We start from the raw sequence: 26,721 nt of genomic DNA on the forward strand, positions 1-26,721 counted from the left end.
GAAAGTCTGTTCATGCAAGCTGAGGTCCAAGCCATTATTGACAAAGCAAACAAGAAGGAGGATGTCGACCAAATTTGCCTAAAACCCTGAGAGGCTCTACTCAGTCTACGATGGAATACATTTAATTAGCAAAGTTTTGGGATCCAAAGTATTCCGAAAATTCGTCCCAGTCAACCGCGAACTTTCGAAAACTTTGGAGGGGGTTCTGTAGGCTGTCTAAAAATCACAATGGATAGCTGAGTCTCCATCGAACACTGATGATGGAAGTTACAATCTGACGACTTCCAGAAGACTACAATTATGCAGCTTCTTATGTGAGATGATTGATCTTGATGGCTGCGACAACAACATGACTAATATTATATTAGCAACCATTAGAGGTGCTGATGAGCAGTGTAATGATATTCGACACACTCAGTGGAGATCATGACCTGCAGTTGATAGAGCGTTATTGAGATGCCTCAATTGTCACAAATGGCCTGAATAAGACCTTCTTTACTGGTCTTTGGTGTCATCCATATATAAAGACAGAGAAATCTAAATACTACAACAATCAACAGCTCGAACGCAGCTCCAATCGCTGCCAAGCACAGCTCGAACGCAGCTCCAATCGCTGCCAAGCACAGCTCGAACGCAGCTCCAATCGCTGCCAAGCACAGCTCGAACGCAGCTCCAATCGCTGCCAAGCACAGCTCGAACGCAGCTCCATCGCTGCCCAACGCAGCTTATCAATCGCTGCCCAACGCAGCTTATCAACCGCTGCCGACGCAACTCATCCATCACTGCCCAACGCAGCCCGTCAGTCGCTGCCAAACGCAGCTCAATCACCGCCAGAACGCAGGTCAAGGTTCTGACTCATTCAAACGTGATCGTAACAACTTCGAAGCTGTTCTTCACCCACGATTTGAGGAGTGGCTTTAGTGGGTTGTTACACCCGACTAATGGGGTAACTAAACCCCCATTTAGGCGCGGATTATGGGGGCAGTTACACCCCTAATCCTCCTATAAATATCAACAAACTCAACAGAGTTAAGGATCGGATTTTGGATAATCAGATCAGGGGCAGATTTTTGTTGAGGGGATCTTTCAGGCGAGGTTGGATTTTGGAGAAGATCTTTCGATCAGATCTTCCAGAATCAGAAAAAGGAGGATTGACTCCTTACACAGTCTGGGAAATCAACAGACGGAGGAACTCTAAGCAGTCGATATTTGGCTTATTAACCGAATTATTTTCGGTTCCAACAACTCTATCATTAGAGTTTGTTGCTTGTTCTGAATCACAAAACTCGTTAAGAGTTATCAACCAGATAAGACAGTTGTTCCAGTGAGTATAGATATTCGGATCGTCAACGAGAAGCAAACTCGACGCGAACAATCGAGGGAGGCATCTCATCGCTACCAAGAAGAACCCAGAATTAAACAAAGGAGAGAATCCCGATCATTCTCTTCTCTTTTGTAATCGAAAATCCAATTGTAATTGAGAGTTGAGAGAATTGTAATCATTCTTTTTCTAAACAGTTAGAGAGAATAAAATCAAGTACAGTTCCTTTCTCATTTTCTTGTTACAAAATTTTCCACCAAACACTAGGCTATATGATATGTATGCTCAGCTTGAGGGGGAGTGTTGAGAGTAGTTGTTGAGAGTAATGTTTACTTTTGTTTAGTCCAACATCAGGTAGGGACAAACTTCTTTTTTTCCCTAAACACTATAAATAACATCCGAGAGAAAGCTAATAAACTCACTGGGGTTTTCTCAAACTACAACATGATTTGAAATCTCATGACGTTGCAGGCTCATTTGGCAGAGAGCTCGCGAGCTCTCTAGTTGTTGCACCCTGCAATTTCACGGGAGTTAAAATCCCGTGAAATTGTGGCTGTTGATGTATGGAATCACACAGTCAAATAAAGGTAGATTAAGTTGGCGGAGGTTCTCTAACTCTTCGAATGTCTGTTCTTTAGGCAAACTACACTTTCCTGCACAAGTAATAAATCTTAAGAGGGCGGGGTGTGATTCCCCGTTTGTTCCTCTGATGATCAAGTCAGTGAGCTGCTTGTGTGGAGAAGTATAAGGAACTGCAGTAGTTCTTAAGCTCAGTGAAAGGTGAAAAAAGCTTACTTTATAATGGAAAATAGTATCTCATTTTATAGTTGTGGAAGGAGGGCAGGAAGGTAACTTTGACCAGGCATGGGCTAGTAGCCAAGTCAGCTTCAACTTTACATGTGTCGGTCGAAGAGTGGAGATGAGGTCACTTTGGTGTTTAATGCGAAGTGACGGGGGGTGTGCGGTGTCGACGTGATCCTATGTGTCATAAATACTATTGGAGGAGAGGAATAATGGCATCCATAATGCATTTAATAGCGTTTATGGTGAGATGATTGATCATCAGTGCACAGGAGGGGCTCGAGGTTTTTCGTGATCTTTCTACTCATCTGGTGGTCGAGAAGTACAGCCTTTTGAGTAGCCCTCACAAGGTGTCGACCGAGTGGAGTGATTAAATAGTCGCCTCGGCCGGGAGACGACACGTAACGCCTTTCGGGTCGTCAACATGTAACGCCTTTTGAGCCGTACTCGCAAGATCGGCGTATCGAGTTGGCCAAATTGGGCCTCTGATTATCTTGAGGTGCTAAATTGGTTATGCATAACGTGGGACACTTGTTTGCCATTGATTAGAGATTATTTTCCATCACTCAAACGACTATAACAGCGGCCAAACTTCATGTGATTTCAACAGCGGCCAAACTTCATGTGATTTCAACTCCTGTGAAGTTTGGTAGCTTTTTCATTAGCTTGGCAAACCAGTCACTAAACTTCTCGGGATTTAAAAATCTTGTGAAGTTTTTGAACTTTATTTGTCATTTTTCGACCCAGTTTTAGGCAGGTGGATAAGATTAGGTCGAAAATGGCAAATAAATTTCAAATTGGTCGTCTAATTTTACCTCCAAACTGTATAGCTCCTTCAAATTTACCCTGTTTTATAATTATTGTTGAAATTTCGATAGACGTTGTGGCAAATTACCTTTCTATCCCAATTTCAAAACGACCATGCGTATTATCTAAGCTTATTGCTTCTCTCGCTCGGTGAATCATTAAAGGCTCAGCCGAATGAGTCTCCAATGGCGTTGTTCACGGCCATCTCATAAGCGAAGGTCCCAATCACTGAATAATAAACTTATGGTATTGCTCATCCGAGCACATGAGTTAAAATTATTTACACTTAACGAGTGAGATTTTGAAGGCATAATAAATAGTGCCTCCTTTAGGCTCTGTTTGTGGCGACGGATTAATGAAAAGTTTAAATTAATGAAAGGTTTAAAATATGCTGGCAGATTTGTGCTAGTAGTCCAAGATTTATTGCCTTGGTTGAGTAACCGGTTTTGTATTTGATTTTACTTAGTTGACTCTTGATTAATTTGTTTTCCATTAATATTATTGATTAATGAAAAGTCTATTGATTTTTTATCCGATCATTATCTTTCTTTAAAACTTATTTTATGTGAAAATAATACATAATTTGCTTTTAACAATTAGAACGTTATCATTTTCTTTTTGTACGACCATAAATTATCATTTTCCTCGTTTAAATTGATTTTTATCAGCCTTATCGATAATCATTTATTTAAGTAATGCAAAAATTTGTTGTTGAACCTATGCGCAATTAACAAGTAATATTTTGATGGCATTAGTACCTACTAGATAGTCTTCATGAAACAAACACTAGAACCTGAAGGTGACTCATTTATCTCATTTGACCTAAGCCCTTCACTTTTAGTTACTAATAAGTAAGCTCTTAATCGTTTCTCATCTAAATATTAGTCGACCTAAGCTCAAAACTAACTAATAAACACCTAAGAATTGACCTAAACCCCCATCAATTTTAATTACCAAATCATCTCTAATAAGGTTGATTAAGACTTAATTAATCTAGTCGTTAAAGAGTAATAACAAAGAAAAGTAGAGATTCCAAACTTGGGTTCCTCCTTATCCCCACCTGCAACTTTGTACCAAAATAGCAAAGCGAATCCTTTGAAGCGACAGGACTCCCCTTATATATACCACCGAGATCCAAGCTGTTCTTAAGGACCACACGAGAGAGAGAGAGACCTGCAACTTTGTACCAAAATAGCAAAGCAAAACCCTTCGAAGAGACAAGACTCTCCTTATACCACCAAGATCCAAGCTGTTTTTAAGGACCACATCATGGAAATATATATGGGGTAAGATATGCAAAAAGGAAAAAAAAAATTCTTTCAACTAGTGTCCTTGGCAATCATAGTGCAATGTTCTATAGAGAGACATAATGCAATGTTCTACTCTCCATCTAGAGAGAGAGAGAGAGAGAGAGAGAGATAATGCAAGGCCAAATGGAAATATGGGGCTAAGATATGCAAAAAAAAAAAATTCAACTTGTATTAATTGTTGGCAATGGTAATGCAATGTCCTACTCTCCATCTATATACGTCTCACAAAATTTTCAAGGTGAGGAGAGACCATAAAAGTATTCGCGACTAGATCCGAGACATGGAGCCTAGGTTTAGTTTCATGGTTCAAAACACTACTCATCCGATCCATATTTCTAAACTAAGCACGTGCAGATTTAAAGGATTTTTCGTTTTTTTTAATAACACATTTGCTATATCCAGTCCTAATTATTTTAGGTTAGACTCGTGACATCCGATCTCTAGATCAATGCAATAGGTAGCATATGATCCAGAAAAATGAGAAATTACAAGCGATAATTTCTTTATTATTCTGTAGAAGTTCAAGACACCATTTTAAAATTTCTAATCAGATGCTTATATCCATATCCTATCAAACATAGATTGGTCCAAATAAAACAGAAACATATCCCCATAAAGAGGAGTTTAAAGGTTAAGACTTATCATGTTCTTTCAATGAGAAATGAAAGATAGAAGAGTGACATAAAAAAAAAAGGAAATAGTACTGTGTTGGTGGACCACAGAGATTTTAGTTGGATTCAGTGGTCCACATATGGATACTTTTCCTTGTACGTGTTGTGGGGGTATTTTCCAACCTTTTGCTTCATTGTTACCATCACAAGGTCAAAAGAGAACATTGAGGACGGTTTGAAGTAGAGTGTGTTCCCTAAACATAGAAACAACGCGAATCATAGTTTTTTTTTTTTTAAAGTAACGGATCATACAAGTACATACATTGGTTACAGATGGAATCTTCATCTGCTAAATCATAAATAGCCCAATATTTAGAGACTTGTGAATTATTTCTAGTATAGTTCACACTACCATCCCTTGTAAATTGTACCTAATTTTTGACCTCAGACAAATCATAATCAAGGTAAGAAGTGTCCAATATTCTGAAGGTTTACTGTGGAGCCTAATTTATTTACATGGAAAGTATATAGCATCAGGATCCGTATTTTCTCCCCAGCTAGGGGAGATCGCGGACGAATTTATAGACAAAAGCGCTCATATAATTTGGTATCTTCGGTGGCATAGTGTCTAACATTCAAAAGGGAATATTAAAAACATACGACAGAGGACAGCAAAATTAGAGTTTGTAATCTCCGTTGATTATTGTTTGTGAAATCATGACCCGGTTATTCTATTAAGATATAGGTAATTACATAGATTGTCGAACCTCGCTAAATACCGACATTTATGTGGTTGTTAATTTTCTCTGCTTTGTTAGAGCATCTCCAACAGCTTCCCCATTTCTCCTTTTTGGAGAATTTAGTTAGGTTTTTGGTCCAACAGATTCCCCATCTCATTCCCCAAAATAGGGATGGAGGAGAAAAAAAGGGGAAGCTTCCCCAAATCTGCAGCATTCTCCAAATTTTTGGAGGAAAAAAAGGATTCTTCAAAATGGGGAAGCTGTTGGAGTTGGTGTAAAAATTAGTTAAAAAATATGACTTTTGCTTCCCCATTTTGAAGAAAATTTTGGAAAAGCTGTTGGAGATGCTCTTAGTTCATTCTTTCATGGATCTGCAACACTCTTCAGGTGCATTGCTAAGGAGAAGTCACTTTAGTGTCTAATGCACGGGAGATAAACCTGCATTTGTAAAAAGGTAAAAGAGAGAACTTTACTCCCCTGCGTATTCGTGTCATGTACGGATTAGCTGTAAGGCTTTAAAAATCAGAGGAAAAGTGTAACCTTTAGGACTTAATATCTGATGGATTTGCGAAAGTACTAATAAATACTAATTAGCACATAAGTAAGCAACTTTGAGAGGATAATTTCTACTTCACTTTTCTTGAGCCGTCTTCATTAATCACCAAGTGGACTAATCCAGGTCATGCTTTGTTGCAAAAAGAACCAATACAGATAAGTTTTGGTGTATATAATTAGAACTAATATCCGTTGGTTTAGTGACCATCAAGCTCATTTTGTATTTTTATAATCGATCCAAAAAAAAAACTTTTTTTGTCAATTATTGACATGTGATCCGTACAATACAGCCATGTTGCATCACTTAGGATACCTCTAAGCGGGAGGAGAATAAACTCTTTAGATCTAAATTTCTTTTCTAAAGTATAATCTAATAATTTTCCGCATGATTGAAAATATTCCTTGTGCAAGTAAGTCGTTAAAATAACGTTAAATTTCTTTATTTTTAATGTTTCTATCATTTTCCTACCGCCCTTAGACCGGCATGCCCTTGACTGTCGCGCGCCTATGCGGAAGCGTGCACGCGCATACCGAACGATTCTGAGATCACGGGAAGAAGATGAACCACACACAAGCACAATCCAATCCAAAAATGACAAATCCAACCAAACACAGAGATATACGTGGTTCGGCAATTTGTCTACGTCCACGGGGAGAGGATGAGGAGATCCCACTAAATCAATGAGAGTACAAAAGGGTTACAATCATACAAAACCACTCAAACTAACCCTCAACCAAAGCTCTTAACTTGCTCACAATATCTCCCTCTCACAATGCTCAATAGCCTCTCTGAATCTCTCAAATATCTGATGTTAAACCCTAGAAAATCGTGTCCCTATTTATATCCAAACAGAAACCCAAACAGAGTCCAAACAAGAAACCAACCTGTGCAAAAAACCAGTCATAAGTCGACTTAACAGGTGCCATAAGTCGACTTGGCAGAGAGAAAAACAGCAACTGGAGAACAGTTCGTAAGTCGACTTAACATGCTTCACGTACAAGTCGACTTGACAGAGCGAAAAAATCACAACTCCAGAGCAGAACGTAAGTCGACTCGTGCACAGACACAAGTCGACTTACCATAAGTCGACTTATGCATGTGCATGAGTCGGCTTATGACAGAAAAGCTAGTTTTTTTTTCTGGTTTTCTCCACATTGACGTCCGATCAGACAATTCAAGTTAGTATCTACTTATAACAGTCCATAAAAGATCTTTCGATAGACTTCTTGTTGACCTAATTGATGTCATGAACTCAGGATGACACTCCTGATAAGACGGAGACTACTAGCACATCCTAATGTCAAAAGAAACACCATCTAGAGGTGTTCCTTAACCCTTGTGACAAAATGACAACAATCTTATGTGTGTATATATAATAGCATAGCTCATCTCTTAATTTTAAAAGATTTAGCATTTACAGATTGTTTATTTTATCTATAATCCTCTGGTTTGAAGATGAGAGGGTTTTTGGCCAGGACCTAGCCTCGTGATGTACGTGAAGGCATCCGATCAGTAGGTTTCCGAGGCTAGCTATGTCAACTTCTCTTCAAGCTAACCCTCCCTTCCATCTCAACAGCGACCCGATCATCCCAATTATATCTCCTTTATTTAGGTTCTGTTGTCTAGATTTTGGCACGTGTAACCTAATCCCCCCGTTTGTCAAAGAGTTAAGGAAGAGGGGTTAAAAAGAATGATTAATATAATTAATCTATTCGATAATCTGAAGGACTAAATTATTAACCCGTTAAATAAGTTTTATTTTAGTTATTGTGATCAGTTTTAGTGTTTGGGAATAACAACGATTTTGACTATTTTTTTTGTAATTAGAAGGGTTAACTCTTAATCCTTCTAAATAGGAGTATTAGTAAACCCCTCATTTTGAGGGGTTAACTCATTTTAATCCCTCTAGAGGGGTTAGCTTAAACCTTCTATATGTTTTATGTTTGGTAAATTATAGAGGGTTAACTCGATTTAACTCTTGTACAGATTTTTTTTTGTTTGGTGGATTAAGAAGGGGTAACCCCCCGCCCCCGCCCCCGCCCGGCCAAACGGTACCTAAAAGTATATGGAAGTTCCTATTTCTGTTACCAAATGAATAAGACTAAATTTCACAAAATTATTATGTAATGTCGAAGATTTCATATCAAAAAAAAATCTATAAGCTATCTTATTCAAGAAAAAGCCAGCGATTTTTCCGGTAAAATGCTCTAATTGATGGCCATTAGTGCGTGTTGGGTATGTGACATGCAAGTAACGCATTTTTGCTCTTATTTCCTTTTTATAACTGCTCTCTCACCCTAACCACTAGGCCTTTTTCACCCCTTCCAAATTTGAAAGTAACGTGATACGTTTCTAATAAAAATAATTTATGGTGGTTTTTTTCCAAACATGTAATAGCATGATAGTTTTGTGAAAGATTTCTTAAAAAGTTGAGATGACCAGTAAATGAAATTGCAAGCTTATTATGACGAAAAGTTTCTCTTTTTTCCTCTAATCATTTGCTACCTCTAACTCCCATACTTCAATTTACAACTTTGTGTGGTTCCAATTTTAGACTAAGGAGACCTAGAATAGTCTAAGAATAGTAAATTTGTTAACAGATTGCGACAAATTTTAAGTTTAACGTACTCCGATATATTTTACGACATGTACTGCTGTATCGCATTCTATTTTGTTCTAGTTGTGAGACTGAAATAAAATCTTATTCACCAGTAAAAAAAACTAAGAATAAAAAAAAATCTAAATAACCTACAAGATAGTTATTTACACATAACTATCATTTACATTTGAGCAAGCATGACTCGGATTTTGAACCAAGATTATTATCTAATTTAATATGATCCTATAGCGTTACTAGGAGTAGACACCCGGTCTAATTGTCAACTTTGCGAGCCGTCAAATTCTATCCAAGAGATAAAATGGTTTTTCTATGGCATGCGTGGGGCTGAACATTAATCACAGTTTGAACCAAAATTTGTCAGTGCAGTTTGGTTTTAGGCTACATTTTAGTTGGTTCGAATTTGAAAATTTTAATCTAAACAAATCGAGCCAATTGTTTTCCCAATTAGCCAAAAGCACTTTCTCTTTCTTTTTATTATTATTAGTTGACAAATTCCTTTATCTTCCTCGCCGTCAAATTGCTTTTAGGACCCGTTTGGATGGACGTAACTATTAGAAGTAAGAAGTGGATCGAAGATGTAACTTCCTCAATTATGAAGTAGAAAGTAGCAGAAATAGTATTTATTTTGTTTGTTTCATATATTTTTAGAAGTAGCGGAAATAGTACTTCATCATCTTCTTTTATTTATTTGTTTGTTTGGATAAAAATTGGATAAATCATTTAAGATCATCTACTCTTGGTAAATCTCTAATTTAAGTGGACCCCACTTTTTATCCACTTCCCCTCTAGAAGTAGGAGTGTCATCTAAACGTCACATCTGTATTTATAGAATTAGCTGAAAGTAGTCTTTTCGAAGAAACAAATATAATTTTTTGTTTGAAGTAGGAGAAATTTCCTCTACTTCAGTTAATTCTTTATTACTTTCGTGCAAACAAACATGCCCATTGATGTTCGTCTCTCGTGCCCTGATTAGCATCCGGCCCGTTAAAGCCCACCGTGACTCGGCCCAGCAAAAACTGAATATTTTCTCGATCCACCGTCCCAAAATCTGAGTGCCCGCAAAATCAATCGGGGATCTAGCAAATAATCGAACCAGGTCAGGGCGTAATTTCACCCCAATTTCACCCTTCACCTTCAGTTTCTTTAGTTCTTTTTAATATTCGTTTAATTTTTAGTATATCCAAATGCAATTTGATGCTTGAGCTCAAAGTCTCAGTATAACTCCCTTTTTAGTAATTCTCTGCAAAACCCTGATTACAAATAATTTTTTTGCTTATTTCTATAATCCAATCCAGCGCTCGCATTGTTGGGTTATGCTTTCTCTTGTTAGATAAAGTTGTTTAATTGCAGTAGTTTAATCAGAAGACAAAGAAGGATTTAAAAAAAAAAAAAATCTATTCGTTTCCTTTTCTTAGATAGAGCTAAAATTATAAGAAATTTTGTGGTTAGTTGTACGTATTCCTTTTTCTTTTCTTAGTGCAGTTCCTCCCTTTTTTTTTAATCTCTTTGGGAATTCCCTGATTTAGTATCAAAATTTACTTATTTCTGTAATTCAAACCAGTACTCGCATTTATTCATTTCATAGGCTAGCTTTACTGTCAGCTGTTTACTTGTTCTAATTTCTAGATAAAGGTATTTACTTGTAACTACTTAATCAGGATGAAAAGGAATTTCGAACCTTTGCTCGTTATAATAAATAAATTATGTGGATACTTGTTGAAGTTTCTGATCGTTTTGACAGGGAATTGATAGAAACTGTATAAGATGGGGCTGTGGCAGTGCCCCATATGCACATACGATAATGATGATGGCTTGTTATCTTGTGATGTGTGTGGTGTTTTTCGTGATTCCTCTAGCGTTGCTGCAAACAATGATGAGAGAAAAGGTCCGTTGATTGAAGCTCTCAGTTGTTGATTATTTCATGGGTTAATTGCAAACATACCCCATGTGGTATCACCCAGTTGCAGAGAGCCCCTATAGTTCTATTTGTTGCGAATAGACCCCCCTGTAGTTATACTTGTTGCGAATAAACACCTTGAGTGACTCGTTTTTTTTACTCTTAAAATCGTTAAAAATGTTTGAGGAGATGGGTGGACCCTTTATAGTTTTATTGGTTGGGATCATGGTTTTAAATGTCGGCCGACATGTTGAATTAGAGGATAGAGTGACACGGATATGACCATTTCATATTGCAGACAAATCGGCCGATTTTCAGCCTTGAAAAATCGGGCGATTTTTAGTTGAGAAGTATTGGGGTTTAGGTTTAGTACTCAAAACCCGAACCGGATTAATTATTCTTTTACCCCCTTGCTCCCATAGTAACCCGATAGCATATAATATAGATTAGGGGAAAGAAAAAAAATGTTGCTCTCTTTTCTGCCACGATCTTCTCTCATTTGTCTTCGTCTCTACAAATTAAAATTGCGAATTCATAAAAGCATGATGAAAACAATAAGTTTGAATTATAGTTGGAAATGAATCCAAAGTCTAATACTTAATCTCAATTTTATGCAATGCACTTTAATTTTTGTTAATTTTATGCAAATCATTTCAAAAGTTCTAGTTTGACAATGTGTATTTTATTTATTTGTTGGCATAATATTTCATTGTTTCCCTTCAAGAAATGGAAAATAACTTGTGTCTTGATGTTAAATACTCAGCTCAAGTAGGATGAGCTATAACAAGACAAGTGCATTCCATCTTGGTGACCAACATTGAGTAGAAATCCATCTGATATAACAATCCAATATTCAGTACATGTCCTCCGACATATCCCCGATTTTCGCTATTCGACATGAATTTTAGCTGCCCGGCATGAGCCCGACATCCGACATTTAAAACATTTGTGAGGATAGACACCCAATAGCTAATTATTATTATAATTTTTACTTTTAAAAGAGTCAAAAAAATTCACTAGGGGGTGAATTCACATTTGCGCCAATACTACAGGGCTCTATTGGCAACAAGTAAACTAAAAGGGGTCTATTTGCAACAAACATAACTACATGGGGTCTCTTTGCAGTTGGGAGATACTACAGGGGGTCTGTCCGCGATTAACCCTAATTTCTTATTTGTTGATTATTTATTGATGTTGTTACTATGTTTTGATATAGTTTGTGATTTGGGCAAGGACTCAGGAGCATCTATGCTGGCTAAATCACTTTTTGCCCGAAAACCTCATGGAGAAACTGAGAAAGATGTGGTTCTTGATAAGTTGCTAAGTAAAAGAGTCAATGATTCTTATGAGAAAGGAAATGCTAAAGGACGTTTCGATGCTCTTCGGGAAATGTTTATGACTCCAAAGCATAGTAGCTCAATCAATATAGGTATGTTGATAGTATTTTTACAGTTAATATTTCCGTTTGTTTTAATGCATTCTAAACAATACATTCTATATTGATGCCTAACTATGTGAAATGAGTACTACTACATGGAAAATGAGACAGGACGCCTAGATGCTAATATAAGTTGAATAGTAATTCTAAAGGGGTTTTTGCATATACACCCTCAAAACATCCATATTGGCAAAACTACCCTCCAAATATTGATATTTGGAAAATTACCCCCCAACTCTCTCACGTTGAATTTTTCTACCCCTCCCGCTTAACAATTTTAGTGTCCAAATGGGTAAATGTTGGAAACATATTGAAAATTATCAGAAAACTTTGACATTAACTTTGTTGAGTTGAGGGGTAGAAAAACCCAATAAGAAAGAATAATAGGGCAACTTTGCACATAGGAAGAGTTGGAGGGTAAATTTGCAAATATGGAAGATTTGAGGGGTATACATGCAAAAAAAAAACCAATTTTAAAATATAGAATGTCAGAAACGTAGAAACGTATAATATATTAACTAGCTCAGTGCATATTTTAAAGTATCAAGCTAAGAGTTTTCACGGTGTTGTTTATTTATGTATTTCACTTGGGTGCATTAAGCGCAATTGATCATTCTGAATGTGGTTTATGCTCCCTTCTGACATTGCAAGGATCCAAACTTGGGTGAATTAAATGGGTATGCGCGCACACTTTCTTGGTAGAAGTTTTCAGAATTTCACGATTGATGGGATCTTAAATTCATGATTATGAATTTATTCCTATATTGCATTTTGTACTATTGGAAGGTTCAGTATGGCAACATTATGCATCAGGAAAGTTTTAATGCAACAATGGCTATAAAAGTGTGAAATCTTCTTTGATATTCACCTTAACATCTATAATCCTAGTCTATGTATGATTCTGCTAGATTGATGAAAAAATTGTTGAGAGACATTGCTTTAGGAGGTATTAAGTGTAGACACGTCACCGGGAGAGAAACTGGGCTTAATCTTTAACAAAGTATGTTCAGTATTTTCTTTGCATTTGTAATTAAAAAATAATAATGTTAGAGGCACACCACCCACCACAACCCCAACCACACTCCCCCCTCTCATTGCTACAGTAAACCGGGCCCCACATAGGATTTTAAATTTTTTAAAATCCCATGTGGGGCCTGGTTTACTGTAGCATTGAGAGGGGGGAGTGTGGTTGGGATTGTGGTGGGTGGTGTGCTCCTAACACCACTCTTAAAAATAGAAGGCTTGTTCTCATGTCATCAAATAAGAGACCTGTCAGCTAGTCAGCTATTATTTTGGTTAGTCTCATTTCCTTTGTAATATATTTAGCATGATTAACAACCCATATTGAAATGGTCGATTATTGACTGCTGAAGAATATAAAGATTAATTACTGTTGTGCCATGCTTAGTATTGAAGATTTAAAAGTTACATTATCTTTCAAATAGCCGTAGCTTTCATGATGCGAAATGTTGAAAAATTATGCATAGCATACCAATCAAATATATGAAATAATGTAGCATGGTGACAGGCCTCTCCCTGTTAATTTATAGTTGCCTTTGTTCTCAATATATTCAATTGGCGTGCATGAAGTTACAGTTTGCAAATCTTTGCATATTTATTTATACTTTCTTAAGCCGATGACAATACAAATTGCAAGTATATTATAACTTTAGGATACTGGCGGATATGAATGCATATATGTCTACAACAACAACATCATCATCAACAAATCTTTATTCTAAATGTTAGGGATTGGCTATATGAATTTTTTATTCTACCATTCCATTCTATTATGGGACATCTCCTTCATTAAGTTAAACATTATCATATCCTTATTAATTGCTTCCAACCAAGTTCTTTTACGTCTACCTCAAGATCTCCTAGCCTCATTAACTATAATACTATCATTTTTCCTAACCGGTGCACTAAGAGGTCTTCATTATACATAACCAAACCATCTCAGTCGATTCTTTCTCATTTTATCCTCAATAGAAGCAACCTCTAATTTATTATGGTTGTACTCATTCTTATCCTATCTTTTAGTGTATGTCCATAAGACCATCACAACATTCTCATTTCTGCTACGCTCATTTTTTTTGCACATATTTTTTTAATTGCCTAACTCTCTGACCCGTAAAGCATTGGTGGTCTTATAACATTCCTATAAAAATTTTCTTTTAGTTTCATTGGTATTGTACGAACACATAAGACTCTTGAAGCACTCCTTCATCTTAACTATCCTGATTTGATTCGATGGACAACATTATCTTCAATCTCACCACCATGTCGAATGATAGATCCTAAATAGTGAAAATAATTACTTTTAGATATTTCTTGACCATCAATATGTACTATAGGTTCTTTTCTTTTCTTAGTTTTACTAATATACTCCATATATTCTATTTTTTGTTCTACTAATTTTAAAACCTTTATTTTTAAGAGCTTATCTTCACCTTTCTACTTTAGAAATTATACCTCTTCTAGTTTCGTTAACTAACACTATATTTTCCGTAAATAACATAAACAATGAGATTTCATCCTGAATGTGCCTAGTAAGTTGGTCAATAATTAATGCAAAAAGATAATGACTTAAGACTGACCATTGGTAAAAACCTATGGTAATAGGAAACGGTTTAGTCTCTCCTTCATTAGTTCATACTCTAGTTATTACTCTATCCTACATACAAATCCTCATTCTCTCTCCCCAAACTCCCCTCCGACCCCCAGATCCCTCTCCTCCGACCGCAGCGCCGACCCTAAACCCTCTCCTCCGACCGCAGCGCCGACCACGTGTGGAATCGAGTCGAGAACCCAAACCCTCTCCTCCGACCCCAGATCCTGCTCCCTCTCTTCTCGCCGTCGAGCTCCGCAGAACCCAAACCTTCTCGCCGTCGATCAGCGCCGACGCCCTCTCGCCGTCGAGCAGCGCCGACGCCCTCTCGCCGTCGAGCTCCGCAGAACCCAAACTCTCTTCCTTGAATCAGGTTTGTTTTCATCTTCTTGCTTGATTTAGGGCTTCTGCCACCGTTGGTGTTCTTCTTGTTAGAATATGCTTATAAGCTCAGGGTCACCAAAAAGTTGCCTTCTTTGTGAAACAAAATCTCATCTTTGATGAGCTTTCGTTCTTAGATCTGTGGATTTCAATTTGCCTGTTTGAGAACCATAGATTTGTCGAGATTAGGAAGATCGGGGGATTTGTTCTGTTTGTTGTGTTGATTGGGCTAGGGTTAGGAGTTGAAGGAGATAATCACAAGTTTAAGGAGGGGGAGCATGTTCCTTTGTATGCCAACAAAGTTGGGCCTTTTCACAATCCAAGGTAAAGTTTGTGGAAATCTTGTTTTGTAATATGAGGTATTTTGATTTTGATGTGGATCTGTTTGTGTTTGATAAGTTTATTAAGCTCTAGCTATAGTTATATCGAAATTCTAGAACTGCTGTCTCTTAGGGTATCAGCATTCTCCATTTATCCACCTGACTCCTTTTGTTATTTGAGGTTGAATGGGAGAATTTGAAGCTTTTGCAATATCAAAGAGTATTATTTTCTTTCTAAGTTGATGGATTTCATATTCTATATATGACTCGTAGTGTATTTAATCTTGCAGCCGTTGATCTATAGATTCTGATGTGAGTGAAGGTCTCTGTTTTTCATGTGATATATGTTTATCTCCTAGATCCTTGATTCCATATTCACATCTTATACGAACGAAAGCAAATCGAGATGACTAGCAGTACATATTCATGTGACAATGTTTGCAACTTGGTTTTTTTAATCTATCATCGATTGCTTATTGCCACATTGGTTATCCACTTGAGAGTACATACATTGTTTACTGCAGTGATGGCAACCTGTGGATTTTAAGCTAAAGTATATGAGGATGGTGCCCCCACCCCCACCCCTATAAAACCGAAATGTCTCTTTGATCTGGATGAATGTAGACCTGGCTATAACTTCATATGGATGCACATATTCTAATTTGCTCTTTAATATGATTGTCTGGTTAAACTTTTGTATCTGTAGCCGTGGATCATGGAGTCATCTTCAAGCAATCGTCGTGGACTGTTGTGCCATTGTGGAAGGAGGGCTATACTCTCCAGATCTGGAACTAAGAGGAACCCCTGTCGATTGTTTTTGGGATGCGCGAATTGAAGAGAGTAATTGTGGATTCTTCAAATGGGTGTCTGATGAAGAGGAGTTTGAAGGTTCAAAGGCAGAGCTTGTTCAGACGAATCAGTCGAGCGTGACGCCACAAGTTTAATAGCATCCATTATCATTTCACGCATTAATTCATATGCATCATTAGAAGATAGCCCCTCTTCGACCATTTCATTAGCTAAGCAATTTAGTTCACTAAAACGAGAAGCAAAATTAATTGTGGCATTATCTCCAATAATATTACCATCTCTAAGAACAACCCTTTTTCTGACATTTCGACACCATCTTTTTAGAATATATTGCTCCGGCAACTCACTATGATTGGTAATTTTAAGATATGCCAAGATATGTCGGCATAGAATGCCCTTGAATTCAAACATGAAACACGAACAACGGACCAGTTTAGTTGTTTTGCAATATATAATATGTCTCAATTTTTCATCATGACCACAAAAATTTAATTGGAAAGTACTTTCTCTTTCATTTTCTTTTACTAGCTCAATGTTATACATTAAGCTAGGTTGAAGCTCGTCTTGAAAAATATAAAAGATTTTTTTCGTGTAGATTTGGGCCATTTGTTTTTCCATTGACCATAAAGTCTTTAATTTTGGCTTTTTCTCTACTGTGCAATGATCTTCTTTAAGCTCCCCCTCTCTTTGTCTCGCCAAGACCCTCTGAAATATAGTCACGAAATCATGAAGTGAATTTTTCCTTGATATATGTTTTTTTAGTAATGCATTCATCCCTTCACTTCTTTGACTGCTAGACATTCTGGCCCAAAAGTATTGTTTATGATAAACGGGAGCCCATTTTTCACGAATTTCATAGATATCATTTAGCCAATCATGCTTTTCCAATCCATTTTTCTTAATAATTGAAACCCATTTCTCTTCAAAAGAGCTAGCATCGTCGGAGTCCCAAATATTTTCTTTGAAAGATTTCATAAATTCCGTTCTATAAGCCCATTGACCCAACTTCTCCGGAACTTTGTCCAAGATATGCCAAATGCAAAACCTATGCCGAATTTCTGGAAAAACTGTTTCAATTGCCTTGCATATGCCAAGACATTGATCTGTAATCATGCCTGAAGGAGGATGACCCATTGCTTCAATCCATTTGTTAAACAACCATACAAAAGACTTCGCCTCTTCGTTTGGGATCAAGCCACATCCTAAAAAAACACTTTGCCAATGGTGATTTATGCCTACAAACGGCACAAATACCAAGCCATATTGATTTGTGTTATGTGTGGCATCGAAGGAGACAACATCGCCAAAGTGTTGATAATTCATTCGAGCAATGCCATCCACCCAAAAACAATGAGTTAAGCGCTTCTCTGCATCAACTTCATAAACATAATAAAATGAAGGATTCTTCTCTTGTTCCGACTTGAAATGATCCAACATCAATTGTGCATCATGACCACGCCTCTCCTCTCTCAAATCTCTTTCATAATTTCTCACATCGGTCTCAATGCATCCAATTCTATGAAAACCTCCGCTAGAGTTTTCAAAGAAGGCCATTTGCTTGTTTGTTGGAATTTTCACCTCTCCAAACTGCTTTATTAATGTCTTCTTCGCACTTGTGACCTCACGGTTTCCCCTTAGAAAATGTGTTCTACTCGGTGAAGTAATTGTATGATTATGTTCTTCCACGAACTTGTAGACACTCCATATGCCAATGTTTTTGTCTAATTTGAAGCGAATCAAGGCCTTACAATTTGTTCTAATTGTACCACATCGTCGAATTTCCAACGATTTGCTCTTTAACACTCCTTCTTTCGAACAAACAAAACTTTTGCCAATTAATTCTCTATCCTTCCCATAATTTGTTGTGCTATTACGGATATCAAAACCTCCGACCTTTCCGTAATTTCTGTAGAATTTTTCAGCATCTTCTAAACTGTCGAAAGTCATTCCTATTTTTGGTTTTAAGTGCTCATCAACAATTGGCACAACTAAGTTATCTAACTGGGATATTTGTTCATCAACAACATGGGAGCAACCATCTTCAGTTTTTATTGGATCAGACATCAAGAACAATTTTTACCTACAAAAATTAACATCAACAACAAACATCAAGAATAAACCATCAAAGACTACTGTGCACAAACATAAACAAATATCTTTCATGTGCACAAACAGATAATGAGCAACTTAATCTTTTTTAACTATAAACTAGACTTTACCTAACAACGGTTTTAAAAGAAATGGGGAAAAAAATTCAGTCCAGACCTCACCATCTGATTTCAATAGCCAACTATTTTAGATATTATATATTATGCTTCTCAGCTAGCAAAAATATAAATGAACACGAAACAATTAAGAGCTTAATTAATTTCCTTGATATATGTTTTTTTCGAAAAAATAACAAGAATAGCAAGAATCAAGCAAGTAATCGCTTAAAAAATAACAAGAATAACAACAACCTCGAAAGTAATCGTTTAAAACATCAACAACCCACATCAAAAAGCCCTAAATCAAGCAAGTATATAAATTTCGCACCTGATTCAAGCGTCGAGCAGAGTTTGGGTTTCCAATCTGACAACGGCGAGAAGAGAGGGAGCAGGATCTGGGGTCGGAGGAGAGGGTTTGGGTTCTCGACTCGATTCCACACGTGGTCGGCGCTGCGGTCGGAGGAGAGGGTTTAGGGTCGGCGCTGCGGTCGGAGGAGAGGTATATATATAATCACATTAATATATATACTAGATACATGTTATTTTTCCTAAAACCCACCACATTACCTCTCTAGGCACTCTATCATAAGTTTTTTTTAGATCTATGAAAACCATATGTAGATCTTTCTCTTCTTATGAATGTATATGAATGTGAATTGCATGCATGTGGACGTGGAATATGATAACAGTCAAGCAGATTACTGATGGCCCAGTATTTTTCTTTTTTCATGTTGACATTTGAATACTGTGCTTCTGATGAATATACAATGTTTCCTTTCAGGGTTTGACACTCTTTCTCCATGATGACTGTTGTTTCTTTTGGAAAGAATTCTTCGAGAATCGGTTCAAAAGGTAAGCTAGATATTCTAGCTTTGTTTATTAAAGGAAGGAATTATTAATATTACGAATGGAGGATATAATTACTTGTACAGAAATATACAGAAATAAAAGTGTAAAGAGGCAACCTGACTAGGTAGCTAACTAGCTACATATAGTCAAAAGTTTACGACTTTGACACTGTAGTGAGCATGTATCTCGTTGTCTAGTTAAAGAATTAAAGTTTCGCAAATACATTTTATCCACCTGATTGGGTACATTGCGGATTGATTATCTCAATTGTTTATCATGTCTTCTCATCAGAATTCCTATTTCTTCTTTTCCACCACATTAAGATGATATATTTCACAACTGTTGAATGCTTCTGAAGGTGGCTTTTGCCTCCACTTAAATTTAATTATCTTTAGCATTGCAAGACTATGATGCACAATTCCACTGTTTCTGTCAATGTAAGAACCCCGGTGTCAACCAGTGATGGTGCATGATATTTATGATCAATGCTTTGGTTTTCCATGTTATTTTCCATTGGGTCTGAGGGTAGAACTTAACTAACTTAAGCATTTGTTGCAGTTGTTGTCTCAACAGACCATCTTGATAGAGCTTCGGAGCAGACCCATGAGTTGGTCGATTGGTAAAGACTGAGCTTCATGAAAAATCTTGGGAGCTTGTACATCTAACTCTAGGTGTATAGCAATTTAATAAAAAAAAATCTTGACATTCTTTATAGCAGTATTCATATTTGCATTGTTTCTTTCCTTAGATATAGGAATGTTTGGGTTTTACCATGAAAGCAGTGTTGTGAAACCCTTAAAAGAAAACACTAAAGAGAAGTCAACATAAAAAGGGAGCTTGTGGCAGAAGCAGGAGCATTACGTGAGGCACTCTATTGTTGTCCATAGTTTTTACCAACATGTAAAAGAACTTTCGTTGCTTCTTTCTTTCCTTTTCCTTTTCCTTTTCCTTTTCCTTTTCCTTTGTCTTTTTCTTTTTTTCTTTGTGTGTGTGTGTGGTTGGTTTTTTTTTGGGGGGTGGGGTGGGGGCAGGGGAGGGTGGTACTTTTGCACTCAGCCTTCATATCTGCACTTGGATCATTTCTTTCTTTACTTAATTTCTCTAACTTCTATTCCTATTCCTTTATCTATTTGATTATTATCCTATTCAGCATGATTGCTGTAATAGTAGTAGTAGTAGTAACTGTTGTTGTTATATTATTATTTTTCATTCTTCCAGGTGACTCAGCACCTCCAAGGGCTTCAGGTAAGAAGGGAATACTCAAGTTTGCACCGAAGATTGATAAAACGGAAAAATCAGCTGCCTCACTGTCTGCAATTGGTGATCCTGATCAATGTGAGAACAGCAGTGCTAGGGATAATGGAGATGCATCAGAAATTCTATCCAGCAATCTTCATCCTCTTAAATTGGATAAGAAATCCAAAGGCACAAGAAAAATGACTTCTGCTGCTGAATACAAGCCAGAAAAGTGGGTTTTATCAGAAGAGGAAGGATGTTTGAGTCAATTAAATCTTGCAATTGTAAGCTCTCGCTTGCTGAAATCTAGAATTTTAGATTCTTCTTATGTTTTTGCATGTTTCTTCATATCTTTTAAGCATGCAACATATCGTTCTGTAACTCTGTTAGGTTGGTCATGTCGATTCCGGAAAATCCACCTTATCTGGGAGATTGCTACATCTTCTAGGAATGATTTCAAAGAAAGTAATGCATAAAAATGAGAAGGAAGCCAAAGAAAAGGTGATATTTCTTTCTTTCAACTAAGTTTCCTAGGTTTTATATAGGCAAGGTCTTTTCTTTTGCAAAATGAGCCTAACAGGAGTTTGGTATCAAAGTTTCTGAAATCAACCTCAGAGGTTGATTGCCAGTCAAGTCAATTCTGTTGTAGAACTTTATTTGTCGCTTTGAGTTTTACACCATATTTGCTTCATTTTGATGGCAAAAAAATAGATGATGATGTGAATTACTGGGGGATCTCTGACCTGTCAGATTGCTTCAATTTGGTCGAGTCATCATATGTGCTTTATGTACTTGATAAACTGCTGTAGGTTTGCCAAACTGTTTTTCTTTTAGTCCCAATTATTGGGCACCATGTTCAGTGTGCTAGGTCTGCTAACTTCTCCTTAAGTTTTGTAGAACGTGTTTGATTTTTCTAAGTCAACACTTGTTTTTGTTGACATTCACTTTTAAGAAACAACCAAACACATTCCTAAATGCAGGGGAAAGGATCATTCACTTATGCTTGGGCAATGGATGAGAGCACTGTTGCATATTTCAAAACTGAGAAATACCGTGTTGTTTTACTTGATTCTCCAGGCCATAAAGATTTTGTTCCTAATATGATATCTGGTGTGACACAAGCAGATGCTGCCATTCTTGTTGTGGATGCTTCCATAGGTTCCTTTGAAGCTGGTTTGGGTGGAAATGGTTTTGGACAAACGAGAGAGCATGCACAACTTATTAGGAGTTTTGGTGTTGAGCAGATCATTATTGCTGTTAATAAGATGGATGTGGTGGAGTACTCAAGGGGAAGATTTGATGATATTAAAGTGCAACTGGGTTCTTTCCTTCGTTCCTATGGATTTAAGGAATCAAATGTGACTTGGGTTCCTTTAAGCGTGATGGAAAATCAAAATTTGATATCACCTGCTTCGGATGTTCGTTTGACTTGTTGGTATGTTTGCTAATTGCTATATCTGGTTCTGAATCCCTTGTCCATATATTTTTGGGCAGCTTGGTTAATCTCAAAAAAAAAAAAGCAACTTGTTGACATTTACACATAAATTTTGTTTTATACTGGTGTATAAAAATGCACTGTGTACTAATTATTGTGGCCATCTATTTATGTAATATATTACTAGCATGACGCTCTTTCAGATGCGTGCAACTGCAAAAGTTTCCTAGTCATATATTGTATTTCTTAAATTTTTTCCTTTTGGTTTCCATCTTCCTTTATTCACTCAATGATTTCAGAATTTAATCATTCATATGCCACGAAACTCGAGGAAATAAATATCAATTAGTATATGAAAACAAAAAGGAAATTTCAGCCTGATTTCTTATTTAAATTTAGTGCATGGCTTTGAGTGCAGTCCTGAGTCCTCAAAGATTTTTCGTTGGGGCTATTCTCGAGTGAACAAATTAAATAAAGATGAAGGCGTCAAGGGTTCTGATGTATCTTTAATAAGTGGAGATAGAGAAACCTGATGATATTTGAGTCGCATATATTTAAGGACTTTTTGTTTCTTATCTGATATTTAATGTTGTTACAGTGCATCAGCGGCGCGGAACTTTCTTTCTTCATGAATGGCTGAGAAATGTGTACAACTGTCTATACTTGTGTCATTTTGAAACATAAATATTTGAAGCATGCATCATTTATGCTTTGTAAAGTACTTAAGAAATTTTCTGGACATTTCCCTTGCTTTAAATGTTAAAAGAAACCTTTTTTTTCAGGTACGAAGGATGTTATCTCCTGGATGCTATAGATTCTTTGCAGTCTCCACCTCGGGAAGTTTCGAAGCCACTTCTTTTGCCTATATGTGATGGTATTTCCTCACATTCATTGGGACAAGTGGCTGCTTGTGGTAAATTGGAGAGAGGAGCTCTTAGAAGTGGATCTAAGGTATTATATCTGTCTCTTATTATTTATGTAGCTGGTTTGAACATGGGTTTACGCCTTTAGGAAATAAATCCCTGTTTCATTCTGCCAAAATGATGTCTTAAGGTTTCAGTTAACCACATAAAATCCATTTCATTTTACTTTCATAACACCATATTTAGGGGTCTTCCATTATATCGGAACATTGTCTGTGTTCACAGTGGTCTAGAGATTCTTAGGCAAGGAAAGATGACTGGGGTTAGAGGTAATGCATCAAGGAGTTGCGAGAAACATGGTCAAGAGATTCTTAAGGCAAGGAAAGATGACTGGGGTTAGAGGTAATGCATCAAGGAGTTGCGAGAAACATCAAGTACTTTAAAATTTGTAAAATGAGAATAATAAATGTAAAGAGGGAGAAGAATACTGGTGGAGTCTCAAGGTTAATCGGTGGTCAAGGGAAGAGATTCAGCGACTTTGAAACACACGCCAAAAAAAGGGGGGGAATGAATGAAAGAAAGAGAAGAAGAATGGTGCACAGAGAAAAATAGAGTATGAAAAGTAGGAATTGCATTGTTAAAAACCAGAATGGGATTGTCCATAAGTTATTAAATAATAGGAGTAAAATGTTTTTGAATTTAAAAAATATACAGAGCGAGAACAATAAAGCAAATATATGATGTGTGACAATGAGGACAAGCAAAAAGGTAGCATGAGGCTATACACTGTTTATGATATGAGGATGTCCCATAAGGCAGAGAGGGGCTTAGTTTTTTTTTCCTCGAAGATTCGAGAAAGAGTAAGAAGACTTAAGTAGAGAAAAAGATGAGGATAGTAGGAAAAGCTTGCAGCGAGACGTTTTGGCACATGAATTTAATAAATCTGCTACTTGTTAAGATGAGGGAACTTGGATTCAATGTCCTCGCCCTTATCTGAAATCACTGTCATCCTATCAGCCTTTAGTTAGCGTTTATTTTTTATCCCTTTAAGACAAATCACAAGAAATATAGGCTAAATATCTTGTAGTTTTACCATTGGAACAAAGGGGTAAAGGTTCTCTGTCAAGAAAATGATGCAAAGTAACCAATTTATAGTAGTATATTTTCTCATTGATGATAACATGATTTCTCTTCTCAGTCATTTCTTGAACCCACCCCCCAACCCCCAAAAAGAGAAAAAAGAAAAAAAAAAGGAAAAAACTTTGCAAGTGACAATTCATTTTTGGTTCAGGTACTAGTAATGCCTTCAGGTGATTTAGCAACAATACGGGCTATAGAGAGAGATTCTTCTCCATGCAGTGTTGCAAGAGCTGGAGATAATGTTGCTGTAAGTTTGCAAGGAATAGATGGCGGTCATGTAATTCCTGGCGGGGTGCTTTGTCTCCCAGATTTTCCTGTGACTGTTGCCTCCACATTGGAGCTCAAGATCCTCGTGTTGGCAATTACAGCACCAATCCTGATTGGATCTCAGGCAAGCATCATATTTCTACTGTTTTTTTAACCAATGGTTAGTATTTCCATTCCCGGATCTCACAGAAGATAAAATGCAGGTTGAGTTTCACATACATCATGCAAGGACAGCAGCAAAAGTGGTGAAGATATTGTCTTTGATAGATCCGAAATCTGGAAAGTCCTCCAAAAGACCGCCACGTTTGCTTACAGCTAAACAAAGTGCTATAATAGAGGTGAGGAGACATCAATTTCAATCTCTTTTTTTTTTTGTATAAACCTTTCGTAGCTGATGTCATATAGCATGTAGTGAATGAGATTATGTTCATCTTATTTCACGGGATAGATACTCAACTTGACCTGTTCCAGTTTGACTTGTACAAATTCGGGCATAAGTCTGCAAGAGGTGGTTTTTTGGCTGGATCTGTAACCTTGTCCTCCCCCGGTCATAAATAAAATAAAATGAAAATTTTAAAGAAAAAACTCAACCCTCAACCCCAAACGTAAACGTGCAACTGCGACTGCAATTTGCATGATTTTAAAACTGAACCAAACAAATGTGGCAACGACTACATGCAACGGCAATTGCAACGACTGCATTTGCATGCAACTGGCAGTTGCATTGTAATCACAATTGCATGCAGCCAAACAACCGCTAATTGTTCACTCCAACTTCAAAGATTTAACATTTCATTTGGGCTATGGAAAACACTGAAGTTATTTTTCCTGATTGCATATCAGGTTTCCCTGGATGAAGCAGTTTGTGTTGAAGCATTCTCCGAGTGTCGGGTCCTCGGGAGGGTAATCCTAAGAGCTGCAGGTAATACTATTGCAGTTGGTATCGTGACTCGAGTTATAGAGCCAGAGACGTAGCTCCTCGGCAAGTGTGCCCAGGTACCGCTCAGAGAAATGCTAGAAACCGTACATTGACGAATATCACTGATTTTAGTATTGTTTCCATGTTAGCATGGTTGTATAGAGACGAATGGTACAGGAGTTCTCTCTTGCACCTTCCAGGGGATTCTTGGGCTTGTAGGTTGTGAATACAGAGTTTGTTTTTGACATGTAGACTGCTCAAGGTTGTGTTCTCCTGTTCATAGAAGTGGTCGACTCATGTATCATCAAATGTCACTGGATCGATGGATCATAATATATTTTCCCATGTTATCATGGTGTTGTACAGAACCAAATGATATATTGATATATATGTTCTCTTTTGCTTCTTCCAGGCAATTTTTGGGCATATATGATGTATTAACGACTGGAGGTTTGTATTGGGCTGTTCATAAAAATATTGGGTTAATGTAACTGATCTTGGTGTTGTTTTCCATGTTGTCGTGATATTGTATAGAGCCAAACGATACATGTAAGTTCTCACTTGCATCTTCCAGGTGATTTTGGGCTTTGTACTAATGATATAGGGTGTAAATGTAGCGTGTATTTAACATGTAAACTGCTGAAGGCTTTATTATTAAGGTTTTTATTATGTTTTTTTGGATATCAGTTAGCCGCCTAAATCTCTGAAATTGATCTTAGCAAGAACACTCCCACCCCCAACAAAAAAAACCACCACCACTTTCAATATTTCGATATTAGCCCCAAAATCTTTGAAACTTATCTCAAGCCACTCAAATCTTGTATGTTGAAATAAGCCCCTAGTTAAAATGGGGGAAATATGCAGTCTAATAAACTTTTCGTTGATTTTCCAATTATACCGAACTTGTATAAACTCAACCTCATTAACCACTTTAACTTATACTCATTAAGCTCCCCAAATTTGATTAATAAAACCCCAATTCAAACCTTTTCTCACTTCATCTTCTCTAGTATCTTCTCCAACTTCTTCCTCAACGGGTATCTATTCGGTGTAAATTTGTGATTAGAGCTGAAGAGAGTTGCTGGAGAAGATGAATTGGAAAATAGTTTGGGGGAGCTTAACGGGCATAGGTTAAAGTGGTTAATGAGTTTGGATTTGTGTGAGAGAGTTGAGTATAACTGGCAAACCACCAAAAAAGTTAGTAAACAGAACATTCCCCCATTTCAACCGGATTTTAACCGGGTGGACTTATTTCAACTTACTAATAGGATTTTGGGGGGCTTGAAATCAATTTCAAAGATTGGGGGCTAATATCGAAACATTTGAATATGTGAGGGGCTAATATCGAAATAACCCCTACTATTATTTTATTTTATTTTAATTCTATTTTATTATTTTGGGGAATCGAAACTTGTTTCTTTTTCATTATAATGATTTGGCTTGTCCACCGATGCAAGTAAGTGAATCGGCTCCGGAGCTAGGGTAGATTAATGCTTAACTATGTCAAATACTTTTGCAGACCAAGCAAGATATCGAAGGACCCTGGTTGATTGCGATAGGAGCTTCTGATGGAGTTTCTTGT

General features: G+C 37.0%; 2 protein-coding genes across 7 annotated transcripts; one reads left to right on the forward strand and one right to left on the reverse strand.

Moving 5' to 3' along the window:
- LOC109850182 (HBS1-like protein) lies at positions 9,784-25,512 on the forward strand. 6 transcript variants are annotated; one of them, XM_020420127.1, is made up of 11 exons: positions 9,784-9,862; positions 10,508-10,651; positions 11,880-12,092; positions 19,213-19,282; positions 20,498-20,799; positions 20,906-21,016; positions 21,496-21,950; positions 22,733-22,901; positions 24,105-24,344; positions 24,424-24,558; positions 25,064-25,512. In XM_020420127.1, the coding sequence occupies exons 4-11, from the start codon at positions 19,231-19,233 to the stop codon at positions 25,193-25,195; spliced, it is 1,596 nt and encodes a 531-aa protein (XP_020275716.1). In that variant the 5' UTR covers positions 9,784-9,862; positions 10,508-10,651; positions 11,880-12,092; positions 19,213-19,230; the 3' UTR covers positions 25,196-25,512. The 6 variants fall into 6 exon arrangements, with proteins under 6 accessions (XP_020275716.1, XP_020275718.1, XP_020275717.1 ...); XM_020420129.1 differs by having other exon boundaries at positions 11,904-12,092; XM_020420128.1 differs by lacking the exon at positions 9,784-9,862 and adding an exon at positions 9,915-9,998.
- Positions 16,269-18,287, reverse strand: LOC109847399 (protein FAR1-RELATED SEQUENCE 5-like). The gene has a single exon (XM_020416632.1). The coding sequence runs from the start codon at positions 18,285-18,287 to the stop codon at positions 16,269-16,271; it is 2,019 nt and encodes a 672-aa protein (XP_020272221.1).

Source organism: Asparagus officinalis, chromosome 7 (genome assembly GCF_001876935.1).
Source record: "Asparagus officinalis chromosome 7, Aspof.V1, whole genome shotgun sequence".
Classification (NCBI taxonomy): domain Eukaryota; kingdom Viridiplantae; phylum Streptophyta; class Magnoliopsida; order Asparagales; family Asparagaceae; genus Asparagus; species Asparagus officinalis.

Excerpts from the sequence above, each read along its gene's own strand:
- LOC109847399 (XM_020416632.1), bottom strand. The coding sequence starts at position 18,287 with ATGTCTGATCCAATAAAAACTGAAGATGGTTGCTCCCATGTTGTTGAT.
- LOC109850182 (XM_020420126.1), top strand. The coding sequence starts at position 20,431 with ATGATTGCTGTAATAGTAGTAGTAGTAGTAACTGTTGTTGTTATATTA. Across the intron at positions 20,800-20,905 it reads GTCAATTAAATCTTGCAATT|GTTGGTCATGTCGATTCCGG; the intron begins GTAAGCTCTCGC and ends TAACTCTGTTAG. Across the intron at positions 24,345-24,423 it reads CAATCCTGATTGGATCTCAG|GTTGAGTTTCACATACATCA; the intron begins GCAAGCATCATA and ends GATAAAATGCAG.